This window comes from Manis pentadactyla, chromosome 2 (assembly GCF_030020395.1).
Source record: "Manis pentadactyla isolate mManPen7 chromosome 2, mManPen7.hap1, whole genome shotgun sequence".
Taxonomy (NCBI): Eukaryota; Metazoa; Chordata; class Mammalia; order Pholidota; family Manidae; genus Manis; species Manis pentadactyla.
This window is the reverse complement of record NC_080020.1, coordinates 199068818-199090130: the sequence shown is the minus strand read 5'-3', so window position 1 is coordinate 199090130 and position 21313 is coordinate 199068818. Positions and strand designations below refer to the sequence as shown.

The 21313-nt window shown below is 36.3% G+C and overlaps 1 protein-coding gene across 2 annotated transcripts in view; it reads right to left on the bottom strand.

The window, feature by feature from the left end:
• Positions 1 to 21313, bottom strand: part of SRBD1 (S1 RNA binding domain 1) — a 226603-nt gene that overhangs the window by 1968 nt on the left and 203322 nt on the right. Inside the window, exons 19-20 of one of the 2 annotated variants that reach the window (XM_057497248.1) lie at positions 18853 to 19032; positions 2264 to 2448 (exon numbers count right to left, since the gene is read on the bottom strand). In XM_057497248.1, coding sequence (XP_057353231.1) covers positions 2264 to 2448; positions 18853 to 19032 — 365 coding nt within the window. Of the gene's footprint in view, positions 1 to 2263; positions 2449 to 18852; positions 19036 to 21313 lie in introns of both variants that reach the window. The other variant, XM_057497247.1, reaches the window with a different exon arrangement.

Here is a 21313-nt window from a genome sequence, read left to right as displayed (position 1 = left end):
TTCCTCTACAGCTGTTGGCTTTATCCTGATTAGTTGTTAAAGCTATCCTTTACATTTGTACTAACAACTGGTCACCTCTTCATTTCCCTCCCCCAGTCCAACCATACTGAAATTAAGATGTTTAAAAAATTCAACTTTTTCCTTAAAACAAAACTAAAACCCTCTTTAAGTCTCAAATTTTATTTTCCTCATAAAAAAGGAATATGCTAAAACTGGAATTGATTCTGTAGAGTTTCACCTGATGATGAAGCAGTGAATTCCAAAAGCCAGAAACCTACGGTAATATTACACTGGGCAAGGACTGTATCAAAGCAAAGTGAAACTAAGTCGTTATCAGGGTCAGAGGTTGGATGGTCTCGGAGGCCCCACAGCCATTGTTTTAATGCTTGAAAACTCTTCCCCCACCTCCCCACTTTTTTCTTGCAGAAGTCCAGTTGCTAAGATTCCTGATCAGCTGCTTAGTTTAATTTTGCATGGAAAATCAGTCGGGAACTACTTAACATGTTCCTGAAGACAGCCTGGGCCACTGAGAAATCAGAAAATCCACCCTGTACCAGGCAAACTTTAACACTTTGATTGCCAAGACTACACATATTCAGTCTCCCATCACCAGGGTGCTTCTGATGAACCCAATTATGGAAACTAGCAACCAGAGTGTTAATAAAATGAAGTTGATTATGTCACTGAGAAAACAGGAGACATGAGTATGAGGAAAGAATGAGGCATCAAGAAAGGAACTACTCAATGAGAAAATGAAGAAAAGAGATGTAATGTAAATACTATCACGTTGAAACATCCAAAATACTATCTGCCTCTTCAAAAGTATGACTGCCTGCCTTCCCCTTTGGGGATGGTTTGTATTAAAACAAAAGTTCTCAGACATCCTGAAAATTGTGACTTACCCTAGGGCAAAGGTCAGTTTCAAAGTCTGTTCAAGAGACTTATTTGAAATACCACTTGTTATACTGATCACACTGATAAACACTGCAGGAACTGGTAAGCTCAGTTCACAGCCCAGGTTCATCTGTGTTTCTGATCAACTAGGGGCATTACCAGGGGAGGCCCTCCACTTAGCTGTTGGTTGTTTAATTGAGCTATATATAATCTGCGTGTTGATCTTTGTACTGAGTCTACAGTGTAACTGGAATAATGAAAGCCACACCAAGACATAAAAACAAAGATGGACAATAAAATTCAGTATAGGATACCTGCAGTAACAGCATATATGCCAACCTTCTAATGCTGTGGTCCTAGGCATACCACCCTCAAATCCCACCCTGTTGAAGAACCACTGCTCTACTTATTATTCCTGCTAAATAACACCCATGGAATTCTCATACAAGGATACCAGGCCTCCAAATGGAGAATATGTCTACTGACACATTCACTCTGGATTGATCACCTGAAGGCTTTGACTCCTGCAGTTTTGGCTTAGGTCTTACTGTATGTTTCATTTTATTTTTCTTTTTAAAAAACTTTAATTTTAAAGTTACAGAAAAGCTGAGGGAATAGTACAGTGAGCTTGCTGGGTATGTTTTTAAATTCCCTTAGACCTTTTCAAAGAAGCAGGTCTAACCACCTCAACAGAGCCTAACCCAGAATGAAAAGAGCCGAGTCCTATGCATGGTATCATTAAACTGGTTATGAGACAAGCGTGGATTCATTTAAGTCTCAGGGATTCCTGTTAGAATTTCCTGGGGAAGTAGGTCATTCGATACCTTAATTCTTTCTCATCGGGTCACTGCTCTCAACAACTATGGCTGTTATACTTCCCTCACCATATACCTGTGCTGAAAGCTGAGAGCACTTTTAATTAGAAGGAAAATCAACAGAGAGATACTATCTTATTTGTTCAATGCATTCATTGACAAGAGAATCCAGGAACTTGGAAGGCTATAATTTGGGAAGAAGATTCACTTTTTAGTCTGTGAACTGAATACTTTCTTTACCTTGGACTTTGGTCTCTTAAGTGATAAAAACAGCTTACCAAAGGATTATGAAAAATGTACACCTCTGTGCACATAGCTGCAAATGTCTGATGCATTTAGTCTTGTGTAATGGAAAAGAAGCATGGGATGAGGAGTCTAGGAAGGGCCTTCTAGCTTTGGGTGGGTACACTAACTGCAGTGACTGTGAGGAAGATCACCACACTCTCTCAACAGGATATCCGTTTTGCCTATGGCATAGGATTGTTGTCAAGGTCACAGCAGGTAATGTGAGCTGTGCAAATGAAAGGGGCTGTCATTCAAGTTCAATTGTTTACCTGTTCGGAAGTCAAAGCTTTCAGGTTGGTTGAGACCATCTATGATGACCTGTAAAGTGTGCACTGTTGTTTGCAATCCTTCTGCAATTTTCTCTATCCCTTCCTTTTCAAGGAATGAGTTTATTTTTTGTTCCATTTCGGGCTTTCCAATCTCACACAGTGTCTCTTCAATGAGTGATAAAAATCTGCAGGGGGGAAAAAAGCCCAACACTTATCAATATTACTTATTATTACTTATCTTTACACAGGCCACCCTAAAACACATTCATTTCAGATCCAGATATCAGTTAGTCTTTGTTGAAAATCTAGTATTTGCTCCATGCTCTAATAGATGATCTCTCTTGGAAAAGAAGAGAGAGGGGATGGATTTAGGTTCTTGGGCTATTTGCCAATGAAGCACCTTCTCAGGATCAGCATCAGAAACATTTTACAATGTAATGTTCATTAGAGTTTGATGTCATGTATTTTTTCTAAACAGTACCTATATTTACCTCGTTTCCTAACATTTCTGTTAGGAAAACTTACTTGAACTTACATCAGCTAATAGGAAAAAAAATGAACTCATGATACCAAAATCCCAAAAAATATCCAACAAGCATTGCTAGCTTTTGGCAAATGAGTTACTCTATTCATGATATTCTATTCCTATTATTGCTTTTTCACTTTTGTGTACCCATGATAAGGTTATACCTATGCAAGCAAGCATACTATCAGCTTAATAATTTTCAAATTTCATCAATAGTCAAACCCCACATGGACTAAATTATATGAAGTATTTTAAGTATTCAGAGTCAACAGAAAAAATATGGCAGGGAATATTAAATAGGAAAAAGGAATTTTTTTCCAAAATGGAAGCAATACAAGCAAGACCTCAATGATATAATCTTAAGAGGAATATTGTTTTTATATGCTTTATACATTATATAGGTACAATATTTACAAAATAAAAATATCTGCCTTCCTCAATTTCTCTTTGCTATGTTTACCATTTCTCTTGCCTCTCAATTATTACTCAGCTTTGTTGTTCAATATTAAGTTAATTAAGACAAAAACAGTTAAAGGGTTAAGGCACTTCCCTTTAATTTCACCTGAATATTGGACTGTAGCTTACTTTCTTCATATTCCCTGGCTGGGTATTTTTCTACATCATTAAGTTCCATTTCCTATGATTAATGGCACTTTAAAAATGTCAACACAGTAATCAGATAGATAGTGATACTAATGCCCTCAAATCCTTTCCTCTGAGGATGTCTCTGGAATACAAGCAGGGAAAAAGGAAACCGCTGGAGGCTTGTCTACAATCAGAAATGGGATGTATCCCATTTGGTGAGTTGTGGTGTGATCATAAAAGGCCTTGTTGTGGCGCTGTTGCGTTTAGCCAGAAAAGGCCTATTTGGTGACAATCTGATAAATAATCTGGTTATTTGGTGGAGAAGTCTCTCTCATCTCTCATTTAACTGGGGCATCTCTTTGGATTCAAATGTGTAATCCTCCTACATTCTCAGAGCCATATTTTTGGCCAAAATCAGTTTCTCCAAAAGCCAACTAATTCTCTTGATAAAGTATTTTGGTTACTGGGCTAATGAAAGACCAAGGAACTGGTGCTTGGTCTCCCTTTTTGGAAAGTTTTCCATCTGAAATGGTGGCTAGCGAGATAACACACTCTAAGTCTGTGTCTCTGGCTTCCCCAGCCCACCAGGGAGGCAGCCGGTATCTGTTAGTGCTGATGGATGGGCAGTAGCATGTAAGGGCCCTGGTGAAAGGGAACAGCTGCTGAAGCTCTGACTGACAGGGCAGATGACACATGACAACCTCTGCCCGCAGCCAACTTCCTTGCACAACCTTCTAAATAATACATGCCCTGCTGAGCAGGCTTCCCTGGTATTTACCCTCTTGGCTTGACTGGTCGGCAACTGGCTAATTAGCAGAACATCTTTCAAATCCCCAAGATTCTGGCTTACAATCAACTGTTAAAATGCCAAAAAAGTATATTCATAGGATGTAAACGTATAACCTTGAATAGCAGTTTATAATGAATAAAAGTGACTAAATGGTAGAAAATTTCCAAAGTACTGTACAAGTCTTGGCCTCAGTAACAAAAATACTGGCTCAGGAGGCCACTTGGAGTCTTAAGGCTGTTTGTGTGTGTGTGTACTAACTGCTACCAAAGTCACTTCCATATAAAGAATTCTGTTTATAGAATTTTCTTACAGATGTAAGAAAATTGGTCTGTTTAACCTGGGCACATATTTCATATATCATTTTCATTCTCATACACATAAGCCTGAGGGCACTGGTAACTGAAATCAATAAAAAAGCACCAAATTGTGCTCCTAGCTAATGCCTTATATTGATCAATCCTATTTTTTAAATGATTATAGAACAAAGTCAAATGCTCTTTTATTTTGAAAACTTTCTAAAAGTTACAACAGGGTTGCAGAAAAAGGAAAAAGGCAAACAGGAGGAGTGAGTGACCTTAAATAAACTGGGAATAGCATTCAGATTGACCTTTCCCATATTGGGCTTCAAATTATTCAACTGTAAATGAAAAGAAACAATTTTACTCTCAGATGCCACTCAATAAACATGTGCTCTTTCCATGGCCTAAGAAAAATTTGTTGTATACATTCTGAATATTCACTCTAAAGTTGAGTGTGGTAATACCAATACAAAGTTTGATTTTAGAATTAAGGATGAGAACTAATACTTCTATACAAGCTACTTTCTTCCTCAAAAGTACCATATAAAAATACATTGTACTTTATGGACATAAGTGAATAGGTACTGTGAACAGGTAATGGTAAGTATGTGCCAGGTATTATGTTAGTACTTGATAGATGTTTTCATTTAATCTTGACAATAATCTTAAAAGGCGGGTATTATAGCATACTGAAAAGGAAAACTGGGGTTTAGGAAGGTTAAATAATTTGCCCAAGGCCAAACAGTGATTTGCACTAACTGGAGTTTCAGATCATACACACCAGCGTGTGTCTGTTTATAACTTGCAGTTACATCAAAATTTTTAAAGTGCTATATTTGGTCAAGATATAAAAGACAATACTTTTGGTAATATTTCACCAACATAATTTAATGGCAGTTTAGTTTTAAACCTTAGATGGGTTAACACTAATAAGTCTGGTAGAGAAAATATTACATAAATGCATTTAAGTAGACAATTCTTTCAAAAGTCAATGAGTTATGAAAGTCATAGTCTCATTTTCTCCATTGTCTCTGGGAGGCTTTTTCAGTTTGCTGAGGACTGCTGTCTGAGCTGCTGTTTTTATTTAATATGTAATTTCATCCATCTTACTTAAAGTAAGAAAGTAGCATAAATGCAACAAATAAGCACATCATGTTCTTTTAGCACACATCTGCACAAAGTTAAAATACAGACCTTACAGCAGAGAAAATGCTTGTTTTCAAACAGAATGCTATATGACCTAAAATCATTGCTCTTTTCAACAGAAACTTGTTAAAACTGCAAGGTTATTATTTCCCTCAAAGAATAAGAAAAGTCTTGGTACGATTTTTCCTTAAGAATGAGAAATTCTCAAGATTCATAAGACCTCAAGATATTGCCATTCAGCTTTATGTAATCATTTCCAGCATGGAGAAAAAAATTTAGGAGCCCAGGGCGCGTTCATTACATTAAAGCAACACGACACCCCACAGAGCACAGAAGAACCATGGTGATGCAACTCTGTCACTTTATAAACAACTTAATATTAGCAGTGCTTTGTAGGCCAATCACACAGGACTCCTAACGCCACAAAGACCAGGCTGTAGAGGCAAAGTACTCCTGGTTGTCTCTCCACTCTCAGCACTTTTAAAAGAGACTTTTGTACTTGTTTATTTTTATCCATTAGTTTTACTCAGTTTTAAATTACATCAATAAACAAAACATTAAATGCAAGAGCACAGTCATTTTAGAAATAAGTAGGTACAGATCAAGCAGGCCATAGTTTGTATAAGTAGACATTCAATGATTTTAAGAGAGAGCTTATGGTCTAAGAGAAAACCTGGCTTTCTTAGGCGGTAGAGTTGAGTATTTGCTACACTAAATACCACCAATTCTCTGCATTAAAAAAAAATCTACTTTTTTTAATCTTAAAGAGTAAATACAAATTCCAACGTGCAAAGGAGAAAAACCCACTACTGCCTTTGCACTGTCTACAGGGAGCGGAGTTGACACAGGTGAGCACATAGCAGCAGACATTTAATTTGGCTTAAAGGAGTGCCAGCTTAATTAACCACAACTGCTGTTTCAGCAGTCAACTCAAAGGAGCAGCAATGTGAGTTGCACTTTAAGCATCATCAAAGAATCTTTTCAAACTTGCAAACCTCTTTGTTAAAACTGAGACACTGAACTGGGCCAGAATCTTTAAAAATATTTGCTGGTGTACAAGTAAATTCAAGTAGACTGCATTTATGGGAAGGCCCACAGAACAACAGACTGTACTGCAGAACCTGGTAGGTAAGTGAAATAATATTGAAATGGCTTTTTTTTTTCCCATATAATCAACCACAGGAAGTTATAGCAAGTAATTTTTCACAGAAACATAGTTGACTGGTTTTTAAAAACTTAACATAAGGCAGGTAAATGTTAAAAAATGTAACCATTTCAGAAAAGGGAATGGGATTGTCCTGAAAGCCCTTACAGACTGAATTTAGAGTACAGTTTTAAATAGTAAGCAACAATCTGGGCAGCAGCAGGGGCATTTTCAGCATCATTGGCTTGGTACCATTTGGAGTGTCTTTAGAGCACCCCCTGCATCTATGAGTGGCAGGAAATACAAGAACTGAAAAGGAGAAGCTGTCATAGATTAAGGAATGCAGTGTGTCTTCCAAAAGACTTGGTCTATAAGCATCAGTCTGTTAGCTGCTTCTAACCTCTGAAGAACTTACTATAAATGTTTCCTTCTTTTTCAAAAGTCTTATACATACATAGAAAATGGATACTCCATGCATGTTGGATTAATTGTATGTAGGAGAACATATCCTTCAAAAGCTGTTTTATTTTATTTTAGCAATTTAGTACAGGGAATTAACTTTACCAAAAAAATGACAGAATGTGCTTACAAAGAAATCTAAACATTTAAGGTTTAGGATGATTTTCTTTTTAGAAATAGTTGAAGACACTGCTCATATAGTTACAACAAACAAAATATCTCTGGTTGGTGAAATAATAACTAATGTCATGAAGAATAAGTAGCATTGATTTACATGCAGCTTTTGCCTATTTCAGAACCCCTTGCTAGGCATGATATATGTGCAATTATAATGTAATTAAGACCGTAATAAAAAACCCAAATGCATATACATATACATCCAAATGAATATGTATATATGAAAATGGGAAGGCATATATTGAAACATGATCAGTGTTCTAAAGATTTCTAAAATTCTGTTTTAGGAATTGCTTTAGAAATCAATTTACAAGTGACAAAGGAAAATTGGTTTTATTATATTTTTTAAAACATCAATCCCACCCACATCCCCCAAACAAAGAACCAAAAAGAAATTCCAATAATCCAATATGACTCAGCTTGATCATTCTCTTTCCATTGAGCCTGGCTGTTTTAGACACATACATACCCCCTTCTCAAATGATTAAGATTTACTAAAATCAAGACTTTTCAAGGGAATGTGAAAAATGCTGATGCCAGAGGTATATACTTCAAATTATAAAATAAATTAGTCATAGGAATGGAAGTACAACATACAGAATATAAGCAATAATATTGTAATACCTTTGTATGGCAAGAGGGGTAACTATACTTACCATGGCGAGCATTTAGTAAGGTATGTAATTATCAAATCACTATGTTGTACATCTGAAATCAATATATCAACTATATTCTAACAAAAGGGAATAATAATTTAGAATAATGTATCTTTCTTCACTATGTATTTACTTGTGGAAGACTCCATGAAAGATGATAAGAGCCTTTGCCTTGAATGGGCGTATAGTCTAATTTTAAGTGATGACATCATGTGGCAATAATCTACTTCATCTGCTCTTTTAGAGGTAGGATTTTACACGTAGATAAACTGATACTTGGAAATGCTCAATGAAGATGATTTCATTTAACTTTCTCAAAAGTTTGTTGTGGATATGTTTGCAGATAAGGGAATCAAAACTCAGATTAAGTGACCTGCCCAAAGACACACAGCTGAGACAACAAGGTTGTAGCTAAGGTAAGAGTTGTCATATCACCTCTTAATTAGCACTTCTTACCCCTTTATTTTGGGGGATATTCAACGCAGACAAGAGTTAGATCCCAGATAAAATTTGGCACCCAGGGCCACTGCCTGGGAGCAATTTATTATTACTTCTTAAACCAAATTCAAAAGGAGAAAGTTTGGCTCTTTTTGAGTTACTCAATAAGAGTTGGACAAAATTAAGTTAGTGGTTTCAAAGGCTGCAGACACTCTACAGCTCAAAAACACTGTGTTTAGAATTTATATAATTTAATTTACTGGCTGTAAAGCCATAACGTGGATTAGTGCCTGTGAATATTTGAAAGAGGAGTGCAAATAGGAAAGCAGTACTCAAAAACACACAGGCTAGCAACGACAGAAATGAAATTAAACAGCTCTACCACTACTAGGAGATAAAGACCACATATTAGGGTAAAGGACTTTCTTCCTTGGGAAACAGCCTTTTTACTATGCATTCTGTCCCGTCAAGGAATCTTCCTTTCAAGAAATTTGGAAATGCTTAACATCTGCTATTTCCGTAAATCTCCTGGTTGTCTTCTGTATGGGCAGAGCCATTTTTATTCCATTTAAAGAGTGGGCAGTTGGGGTTGAAGTAATTTGCATATAAGTCACAGGGTCAGAAGACAGGCTAAGATTAAAATCCATAGCTGGACTGGGGACAGGAAGAGGAGAAGGGAGATAACTGGAGACTAAATCAATACCCTGCAGGGTTTCAGGCTCCAGGCAGAATGATCTAAACCCAAACAAAAGAGAAAGGAAGGACAAACACTTTGGATCGAAGAGACTGAAGCAAGAACAACTTTATGGCTGGCCTGCAACCCCTGTCATTCTTCCTTCATTGGGTACTAACAGACTGCTCCACTTATGTAGAAGGTAATAATAAATTATATCTGGACCACATGGTAAAACAATTTTTTCCTGGGATACCAAGCATTGTAAACCATCTCCCCACTCCCTACCCAACCCTTCCCTTTCAAGGCTCAGCTTGACAGTCCCTTCTCAATCCTACCAAAAATAACAGCAATAATAATTATAGCAACAATAGCTTATTCTGTTTTGTTTCAGGTGCTAAGAACTCTATATATATTAACTCATGAAATCCCATGAGATAGGTACTATTACCCTTGTTTGACAGACAAGAAAACTGAGGTACAGGTTACTTAGATAATTTTCCCAAGTCAAATAGGTATGATTTGAATCCACGATTTGAACCTAGCACTGTACTGTCTCCAAATCAAGCTAGGGGAGAGTTACAAACCACCTTAGACTCTTCAACTTCCTAGCTTCCTCTACCAGCACTGCCCGAAACTTCATGTGGGGTATGTGTTGTAATGGTGTATAAGACATTAGATATGACAATCAATTCCTAAGAACCCCACAGCCTGATCACCTGGTTCTCTAGTGGATACATTCTCTTTCATCATTTTTTGCTTTGTGAAAGCACTTTTGAAAACATGATGAATGTCACTTCCTGGAAATTACAGTAAGATGTTTGGGCTTTAACTACTGACAACAACAAAAATCAAGTTTAGTAATCTGCTCATTTATCATCTTTATATTTTAGGTTTGGCCTCTCTTTTATGATGCTATTTCTCTTTATAAAAAGGCAACATAATATTGCCTAACTGTAGCTCAACAGAATAATGTGGGATAGCTATATGATATACATCTTAAGGCATCACTTACCAAAAGCCAGCAATGATTCTGCCTTAATTTTCACGTCTGAATGCTGCCAACTTTTGTGAGGCAAGTGCAGAAAAATGTAAGATCTTTCAAATTTACAAATAATTTCTTAGGTCTGTTTACCTAATCTTCATTTATTGTATAGCATTTGTAGTTGAGTTTCTTTTCAGGCAAGTTTCCCACAGAGAAACATGTTTTTATCATTGCAGAAGTTAGCTGGCATGCAAATGCAGAATAAAGCTGTGGTGAATTTTAGAATGTGGGAGGTGTGCTAGGCAGCCCCAGCTGGCTAAGTGCTTTACCCCTCCAAAAATTACAAATCACCACAAGTCACGGGCCTTTGGGTTGCTCAGTAGAAATTATGAATATCAAATCTGTGACTGTCACTGCTCTACTGCTGCTGTTTGTTTTGTTTTTTTTTTTTAACAAAAACAACCTAAACTCTCTGCATTCAGCTACTTATTAGCTAGAAGACTTCTTGCTTTGCTGGGCAGAAAGCTAAGGTTGGGGAAAATGTGATAAAACCTCTGAAAGCAATTCTAAAAGAAGAGGTCAGAGAGTTCAGCTCAGAAGAGGTCAGATAAATCCTTGAACAGGAATTGGGAAGAAATAGAAACTGAGATGTGCTCACTCATTAATGTTTTCAGTATGGGCCACTAGTCACTACCTGGCTTGACTTATTTTATAGCTCCATGGCAAAGAGCAGAGCAGCGCTGGACCGCTAAAGGGCTCTCCCCACCCCCAACTGCTTTGAGACCAAGGGCACCAGTTGGGATCCATTCATCCATTTACCTCATCAAGTTATCTTTTTGTATCTGTTGGGTTAATTCTACCTTTCCCCCCAGCTTTAATGACATATAACTGACATATAATGTTGTATAAGCTTAAAGTGTACAACATGTTGATTTGACTCATATATACTGCAAAATGATTACCACCATTGCTTAGTTAACACATCCATTAGGTCACATAATTACCATTTCTTTTTGTGCTGAGAACATTTAATAAAATTTACTCACCAACTCTGAAGTATATAAAAATACAATATTATTAGCTATAATCACCATGCTGTACATTAGATCCCCAGAACTTTTTCATCTTAACTATTTTCAACTTAACATTTTATCTATAACTGGAAATTTGTAGCCTTTAACTAACTTCTGGTCTTCAAAACTCAACACAAGTTTTTCTTAAATTAAGAATAAATATTGCTTGGCTTTTGTACATAAGATCCCCCTTCCCTAAGTAAATATTTTGTCAGGGTATGTGACTACTCCTGTCCAAGATATGAATTCTAAATTGACGGTTGTTTATTCTCTGAAAACATACTTTTCAACATTGACTGTAAGGGTCAGAAATTGGTACATCAGTAATAATAAAGGAAATTACTACTAAAAATAGTAATAATGCTGATGTTGATACAAATCAGCTATATAGACTATAAATCATTTCTAGAAATTAGCCTTTTAAAATTTATCCCTAGTAGCCAGAATGGAAATAACAATTAAATACTAGCTAATGCTTTATCAAAATGAGTGCTGAGTGACAGTCTTGACATTAAATTTCCTGGCACATTTCAAGTTAAATCATGAACATAAAACTTTCAAGCGTGACTATCTGGAGTGAATCAAATTCTCACTGCAGCAGATTCTTTGGAAGAGTGCCAGGTCTCACTGTGACATGTACAAATCAGCTTAATCTGCAGCTTATAGCACTACCTCCTGCACCTTATTCCAAAAAAAGGGGGAAATAAGATACTTGCCTTTGGCTCTCTTGACCAACCAAAATGGTAGAAGAAAAACAGAGAAGGCATGGAGGAGTGGTAACTCCTCAGCAGGCTGTTTCTGGACTTCATTCTGCTCATAATATAGCAGCAATTTTACTCATGGCTCACAATACTCAACACAATGAAATCACTCACACATGGGGACACTGACAACTTCTGGATGATAATGGCAAATGATAAGTAAGCCTCTTTCATTTGTCTGTCTCTGTTTTCTAGTCTGTTAAATCTAAGAAGACCTGGGCTTTGGACACAATACTCTGTGAAGTCATGGGATTCAATTTGAGGAGGTCCTAAAATCCCCTCAGTCCACAAGGGATTCTGTAAGAAGCACTTCTTCAACACGTGGGGTAATCAGCAATGGCAGAAAGGATGAGGCAGATATGGCAGAAAGGATGAGGCAGATGTTCTATCCACAGTTTTACTCACACAACTGCACTGACATCGGTCAGTTTAGGCTATAGAAAACATATCTGGATTGAAATGAAGTTAGACATTTCATATATCTCTGTTAAAACTGCCAGTTCCTGAGTAGTTCCTTTTCCTCAGTGTTCTTCTATGCAGTCATCTTCACTCTTTACTTCTGCATTTATTCTTGAATTAAACAAATGTTCCTGTATCAGTCTGCGTTAGGTGCTGGGGAAAGAGTGGTAAGCTAGATAATACGATGCCTGCCCTGCTGGAGCTTACAGCCTACAACTATAAACTAACCTCAGATTTAATTGCCACTAGCTTAGTAAAGCTGGGATGAAATTTTCACATGCACTATTTACTTTGCAGGGACAAGGACAATTGGAAAGGATCACAGCTTGACTTTAACCACAAGATTCTACTAGCTTGACTTTAACCACAAGATTCTACTACGTTATTCTTTCTATTTGACCATCCAAGTCTCTTAAGACTATTAGTCTAAACACAGAGGACAACAGGATCCTTTTAATATGTAAATCAGAGCATGCCAATCTTCAGCATAAAACCCTGCTATGGTTCCCAAGTTCACTCAGAATTAAGATCAAATCCCTATAATAGCCACCCAATGCCCTTTTACCTGATCTATTTTCCTCTCCCTTGCTCACTCTGTTCTATCTACACTGACCTCCCTGCTGTTCCTTGAACATGCCACTTTAGGGCCTTTACACTGTATGGTTCCTTGTCTTGGGACACTCTTCCCCCAGGTACCTGCACAGGTAACTCCTTCACCTCCATCAAGACTTTGCTCCAATGTCACCTTGTTAACCAGGCCTATCTTGACTACCCTACTTAAGTTTGCAAGCCCTTGCCCGTAACCAAGGTAATCTTGATCCTCATTACTCTACTTTCTTTTCCTCATAACACTTGTCACATTTATCATATCATATGATTTATGTATTATGGTTGTATATTGTCTGTCTCCTTGAAGAAGACATAGATCTTTAAATGTATTCCAAGATTGCAGAACAGTGCCTGGAATACAACAGGTACTCAGAAGGTATACAGTTAATGAATAAATGAATAACTCTTGTCAATTCTAGCTCAGTTAATGGAAAGATAATTGTGCTATTAATCATTCATTATGGGACAAGAAAGGAAGACTAAGCCTTTTTGTTTATTTGTCTGTCTTGTGTTTGTGTGGGGCTGGTGAAGAGGAATGATGGGAGAAGGGGAGGGAGTTTAAAGGGAGAGAGAAAGGAGGATACAAGTTTCAGTTCTGAAATACTGAGTTTGAGTTGCTAAGATGTTCATGAGAAAATCTCCCAAAGGCAAATGGAAAGGGCAAGCCAGAGCTTCAGAGAAAGGCCTGGACTAGAGATGCTGAAATGGAGGACTAGAATTATCTGTCAAGGCGGGAGAAAAAGGTATCACATGAGTGTATGCACTCATCCAAGAAGTATATATTATAAGAGGAGAAGGTGGGTAAGTTAAAGAAAACTTGAAAAATACATACATTTAGAGGGCCAGAGGAGAAAGAAAAGTTGAGAAGTTAGAATGTGATAACAAAAATCATAGAACAAGGTAAGTTGATGGAATAGGTAAGTGGGTTTAAGGATGAAAAGAGGCCACTGGTTTTGATAATCAAGGTCATTAGTTGAGAGAGTAATTTCACCAGTGTGATAAGGATAGAAGCAATCTGTAGAGAGACTAGGAGAACATAAACAAGAATTAGAGGCAGATCACTCTTCTCAGAAGTAGGCAATGAAAAGAAGGGGCAATGAGATAGAAGAAGTTCTAAGAAGAAGGACAAAAGGTGGCTGTTGCACTTTCAGAGAGTAGGGAACAGGGCAACACAGCAACAGTGAGCCTGCCGGCCAAAACAAAAGGAGCATGGGGTGCAGACATTAAAGATACAGGAGACAGTCATCCAACTGTGTAAAGCTGAAAGACCTCATTCGTTTAGCTGTCACTCCCTGCTCCCTGACCCTCACTTTTAGAGGTGAGGCAACTAGGACACAGAGAGACCAAAAGAATGCCAAGGTCAAGAGTCCTCAGCAGCAACCTGTGAGGAGTGTGGGGAGAGAGCATCATTTTCTAAGATGAATATGCTACTCCTACTCTACACCCCTCTCATAAATGAGAATATACCAAATGTGGTCACTATCAAACTGCCTATTTTGAAAAGCACATGCCTCACTCTAAAAAACAAGGGAAGGGAATTCTTTTTAGGGCAATATTCAGGAAACATCATATCTGTATCAGAAGAGCATAAAATTCTACACACGCCATGTGAAGAATCCATTTCCTACAGATCCCTTAATAAAATAAAAAGGCAAAGTTTCCTTTAATGGAGGAGGTAATGTTTCCTCCAGAGGAAAGGCAGAGTCTAATTTCAGCCATATGCTGACAGAAAATGACACTAAAATCTAGCATATTCCATTCCATCTCAGATACTTGTTGCCTTCTCTTTCTTTCTTTCCTTTCTCTCTTCCTCCCTTCCTCCCTCCTTCCTTTCTCTCTTTTTACTTAAGAAGCACATTAACACAGGCCTTGTTACTGTTCAGTACTGAACACATACTATCTTTAAGGGTATAATACCCTTAATCTGAAAAGACCATTATGACTACATTTAAATATGGCTCCAAACTAGTTCTTTAATTGTGACCTAGTTAATGGCTCAGGCTTTGGAGTGTCTCAAATCTGAAATCAAATCTTGGTTCCACCAGCTGAATTATATTGGGCAATTTACTTCACCCACCTGAGACTCTGAACACGTAAAGAAGTGGGATTAATAATAGTACCAACCTCATAAGATTGCTGTGAGGTTTATATTAGATGAAGATTCTTCTTACCAGTGCCTGGTAATAAAGAAGCCCTTAATGAATGGTTTTTATTGGACTATTTACTACTCCCCAAACCTGACCTGAGTCGTATTTTCCTGTCTCCAACCCTTTAAACATCTCTTTTCTTTCTATTAGTTGATATCCTTAAAGACCTAGCCCAAGTGTCACCCTCTGTATGAAACCTTTTGAGATACCCCTATCTGGATAAGAGCTCTTTTACCTCTAAACAACTTTTGTGCTTCACAAAGTTCAGTTACCAATTATTGACCTCTGTTATGGTTCCTTGTGAGTATGCTTTAGCCTCTCTATTTTGCTAGGCTCCTTGAGAACACAGATCACCTTTATTCATTTGTATATTCTTCAGGACCTACCACAGTGTTTTGTATATTCCAAGTGATGAATACAATCATCAAGAATAAAATTCATAGAGTAAAAATGAGGCCATAAAGAATATGAAAAAAATATAGGTAACATTGAACTTATCTTAAGTATCTTAAGGCTAGTTTGTATAAAAGCAAGAAAAAGAATAATAGGTTGACTTTGTAAAATTTAAATATTCATGTTTCAAAAACATGATAGCATTATAAGCAGATATAAACAGTAAACTACAGAAAATTTCAGCCGACACAAGAAAGCACTCTGTTTAACAGATTCTCTACATGTAAATAAGAATTTTAAAAAGAAATACAAATAATAAAAATAGTAAGAAAAAGAAAAATGGATTTTTAAACCATTAAATGACTAATTTAGGTTACAAGATATCATTATTTCAATTTTCTAAAATATGAATGTGAGGCCACCATAAATATAAGAGTAAAAAGACTTAATGCCTTCACATTTTGTTGTATTTCCGGGAGTGACATTATGGTAGGGTGGTTTTAAAGCTGTTTATGGTCCTACTGGTTTTCTGATATAACAAAACATGAAATTTACTACAATGAAATTTACCTTTATGGAAGTGGAAGTCAAACCAATATTGATCTAAGCATATCCTTAATGGACTTTTCTTCCTGGGAAGACACAGGTAACACACTACAGCAAAGTATGAACTACCTACACTGAGTGATGACTATACTAAGTATACCTGAAAGCCAGAAATGACTATCATATTTCCAAAGTAGATAATGGGGATGGTAAGCTTAATTACATAAATTACCAGCCTTGTCTCCACATTTTAAGGGCCAGGAGTTGAACTTCATGTAGAAGAAATTTCCCCTGAAATAGCCCACAATACCCTGCTTCTGAGAAACAAGGCTAACTCCCAAAGGAAGCATAGAGAGGGGTGAAGTCACTGTTAGGGCTTTTATGCTCCACATGCAGAAACTGGCCCATTTGAAATTGGCAGAAAAGTCCTATCTGACAGAAGAAATTCAAATTTCTCAGCTTTGAACATTGCTGGTGGCATTATAAATCAGTATGTTACCTGGCAATGTAAATCAAGAGCCACATAAACTTTCAAACCCTTTGGCAGAGTAATTCCACTTCTAGGAATCACTAGGAACCACTACTAGTATTATGATTACTAAATTATGGTTCAATCATGTGATAGAATATTATTTAACCTTTTAAAAAAGGTATATGCAGAAACAAAATGTTTGTGGTATATTAGGAAGCAAATTAAAAAACTTGTATGCCATATTAGAACTACATTATGGAAACAAACAAAAAAATGTACATTAAAAAAAGACACTGGTTTGCATATAACAAAATGCTAATTTAGTACCCACGAAGACATCAGTTGCTGCCAGCAGTCTATAAATCCATGTGCATATGCATCTTCTTAAACAACAAACACTGAAAATACTATCAGTATAAGACTACAATTTTTTTTTGTATTAAAAAAATGAGAATCATGTGCTAATACTGAGAACAGGATGAGGATACACACTCTCACCACTCCTCTTCAATGCAATTTGAAGGTTCTGGCCATTGCAATAGACAAGAAAAACAAATAAAAGATAATTTGCCGGTAATTGTTTACATAGGAAAACTTTAAAAATCTACAAATACCTAGCAGAAATAATAAGTGAAATTAGCAAGGCTGCAGGATACAAAGTTATTATAAAATTCAATTGTATTTTTACATATTGGCAATGAATTTTAAAGTTCCACTTATAACAGTGTTGAAAAACATAAAACACATTTAATAAAACACACGTAAGACCTGTCACTGGAAACTAAAAGCACTGTTGAAAGAAATCAGAGAACTACTAAATAAATGGAAAAATAAATTCATGATCAAGAGACTCAATAAATATTACAAAGACAAATATTCCTACATTCACCTACAGATTCACTGTAATTCCAATCATAATCCCATCAAGTTTTGTTTTGTTTTTTAACAGGAACTGACAAGCTCAATCTTAAAGCTAACACTTGGTTAACTCTAGGAGGCTGGAGCAGGGATTGTCTGGGAAGAGGTACAATGGAACAATGCTGACAATGTTTTTTTATCTTGATAGGGGTTTGGGTTACACAGATATAAGTTGTTTTTTTTTTGCCAAAATTCAGCTAATATACAGAAAATTCAATTGTATGTGAATTTCACCTAAAAAAAACTGTTAAGAATGATAGAAATCTAATGATATGTATGCTGAAGTATTACTTGAAAGCTTATTGATGCCTACAATTTTCTTTGAAATACATTTACAAAAAAGGGACTGATGAACAAATGAATAGATAAGTGGAAAAACAAGCAGAGTAAAATCTTAATGATAAAATCTAGTTGTGAGTATATAGGTATGCACTGTAAAAATTTTTTTTCAACTTTTCTGTACATTTAAACTTTTTCATAATGAAATATTGGGAGAAAAACAGGTACCTTTATTCTGATATTGACAAAATATTTTTTTGCTTCTTTTTTTCTAATTTCTAAGTTTTCTATAATGTGCTATGTAGTCTTTAGAATTTTAAATGTTTTTAAAAGGAAACAAATTACATTTATTAAAATAATCAAATACAAATTATTTTAAAACAAGTTAAAAAAATTTCACATTAGATTCAATGAAAGTTAAAATATTATTTTTATACCAACTATCATTTAACTCACTAAAGCCTTAAAATATTTTGTTATGCAGCAAGTTATAGTTTTTGACCTAATTAAAATTTTCTGAACTAATCAAATGTGGTATTAAAGTTTTTTTCTTTTAATACCTTACATTAAATTTTCCCTTGTACTCCAAAACCTCCCCCATTCTGTGTTTATGTATGCTCATTAAAAGTACATCATTTCTTGGACTCTAATAACCAAGCACAGCAATATTTCTTAAGAAATCTGAGAGTTGGCTGTTTACTTTCTAAAGAGCTTCATCTTTAGATAAGCACAAGCTTTAAGCCAGGTGCTAGTCATTTGTGTCTTGTTAATTTCCAAAACAAACAAGAGGAGAGTGCCATGCAATTTCCATTACACACACTTCACCATTAGTACCAGGGTTTATTAGCTTGACACTGCTCCAGGAGTAATGGTTTCATTCCTCACTGAAATAAAATAATGTGCCACATAACTCAGCAATGCGGAACTTCTGAAAAATGTTGTCATGTTAAACATGGTCATATTTTTAAAGTCTGCATTATGCCAAAACAAAAGCCATTTGCTGTAGAGAACTCATTCTGGACATGGAGAATTCTCACATAGGCCTCAGACTTACCTCATCGCGATGTCATATGATTCCGGGTGAATACAAGTTTGATCCAAAGGATTTGGCTTCAGTACAACATTTGCTGCAGTTTTGCTCTTTTTCTTGCCCTGCTTCTCATTTGTGACCTCAACACCTGCTGAAGATGTCACAGCAACTCCCTCAATCCGGCCTGCAGATTCTGTTTGCTGACTACTGTAATCATTTAAAACAGAGCGGGAGGGAGGTAAAGTTGGGTAGAAGAGAAAAAAGTCTTCAAAAAATGTGCTTATTTCTCTGCCATACAAATATGTACAACCAGATTCTGACCATTCACTTCATAAAAATTACTACTTATCTGTTTAAACACTGTTAACAGGGTTTTGTTAATTAAAGCCAAAAACATTCCTAACTGATTCATCTTATATAACTGACATTCTAGGAGAGAACAGAGAAAAATGGAGAGAAATAAAGAGAAAGAGGAGGAGATTTCCCAGAGCTGAAGAAAAATACAAATTCTCAAATTAAGAAAAACTACTGAGTTAAAAATAGAATGAATGGAGCAGATGACATGATACTGTATATAAAAAACCCTAAAGAATCCATTCCAAAAACTACTAGATCTAATATATGAATTCAGCAAAGTTGCAGGACACAAAACTAATACACAGAAATCTGTTGCATTCCTATACACTAACAATGAACTAGCAGAAAGAGAAATCAGGAAAACAATTCCATTCACAATTGCATCAAAAAGAATAAAATACCTAGGAATAAACCTAACCAAGAAAGTGAAAGAACTATACTCTGAAAACTACAAGACACTCATGAGAGAAATTAAAGAAGATACCAATAAATGGAAACACATCCTGTGCTCATGGATAGGAAGAATTAGTATTGTCAAAATGGCCATTCTGCCTAAAGCAATCTACAGATTCAAGGCAAACCCTATCAAAATACCAACAGCATTCTTCAACAAACTAGAGAAAATCATTCTAAAATTCATATGGAGAAGAAAGGGGCTATTACAATTAGCATGTATAATGTTGTGGGGGGTGAATGGGGAGGGCTGTGCAACATAGAGAAGAAAAGTAGTGATTCTACACATCTTACTAGGCTGATGGACAGTGACTGTAATGGGGTTTGTGGTGGGGACTTGGTGACGGGGGGACCCTAGTAAACATAATGTTCTTCATGTAATTGTAGATTAATGATAATAACAACAAAAAAAATTCATATGGAACCACAAAAGACCCCAAATAGCCAAAGCAATCCTGAGAAGGAAGAATAAAGCTGGGGGGATTATGCTCCCCAACTTCAAGCTCTACTATAAAGCCACAGTAATCAAGACAATTTGGTTCTGGCACAAGAACAGACCCATAGACCAATGGAACAGACTAGAGAGCCCTGATATAAACCCAACCATATATGGCCAATTGATATACAATAAAGGAGCCATGGAAAAACAATGGGGAAATGACAGCCTCTTCAACAGCTGGTGTTGGCAAAACTGGACAGCTACATGCAAGAGGATGAAACTGGATTATTGTTTAACCCCATACACAAAAGTAAACTTGAAATGGATCAAAGACCTGAATGTAAGTCATGAAACCATAAAACTCTTAGAAGACAACATAAGCAAACATCTCCTGAATATAAGCATGAGCAACTTCTTCCTGAACCCATCTTCTCGAGCAAGGGAAACAAAAACAAAAATGAACACATGGGACTACATCAAACTAAAAAGTCTCTGTATGGCAAAGGACACCATCAACAGAACAAAAAGGCATCCTACAGTATGGGAGAATATATTTGTAAATGACATATCTGACAAGGGGTTAACACCCAAAATATATAAAGAACTCACATGCCTCAACACCCAAAAAGCAAATAACCCAATTAAAAAATGGGCAGAGAATATGAAGATACAATTCTCCAAAGAAGAAATTCAGATGGCCAACAGACACATGAAAAAATGCTCCACATCACTAATCATCAGGGAAATGCTAATTAAAACCACAATGAGATATCACCTCACACCAGTTAGGATGGCCAGCTTCGAAAAGACTAAGAACAACAAATGCTGATGAGGATTCAGAGAAAGGGGAAACCTCCTAACTGTTGGTGGGAATGTAAGCTAGTTCAACCATTGTGGAAAGCAATATGGAAGTTTCTCAAAAAACTAAAAATAGATGAGGATTCAGAGAAAGGGGAAACCTCCTAACTGTTGGTGGGAATGTAAGCTAGTTCAACCATTGTGGAAAGCAATATGGAAGTTTCTCAAAAAACTAAAAATAGAAATACCGTTTGATCCAGGAATCCCATTCCTTGGAATTTACCCAGACTCAAAAAGACATATGCACCCCTATGTTTATCGCAGCACTATTTACAGTAGCCAAGATATGGAAGCAATCTAAGTGTCCATCAGTAGAAGAATGGATAAAGATGATGTGGTACATATACACAATAGAATACTATTCAGCCATAAGAAAGA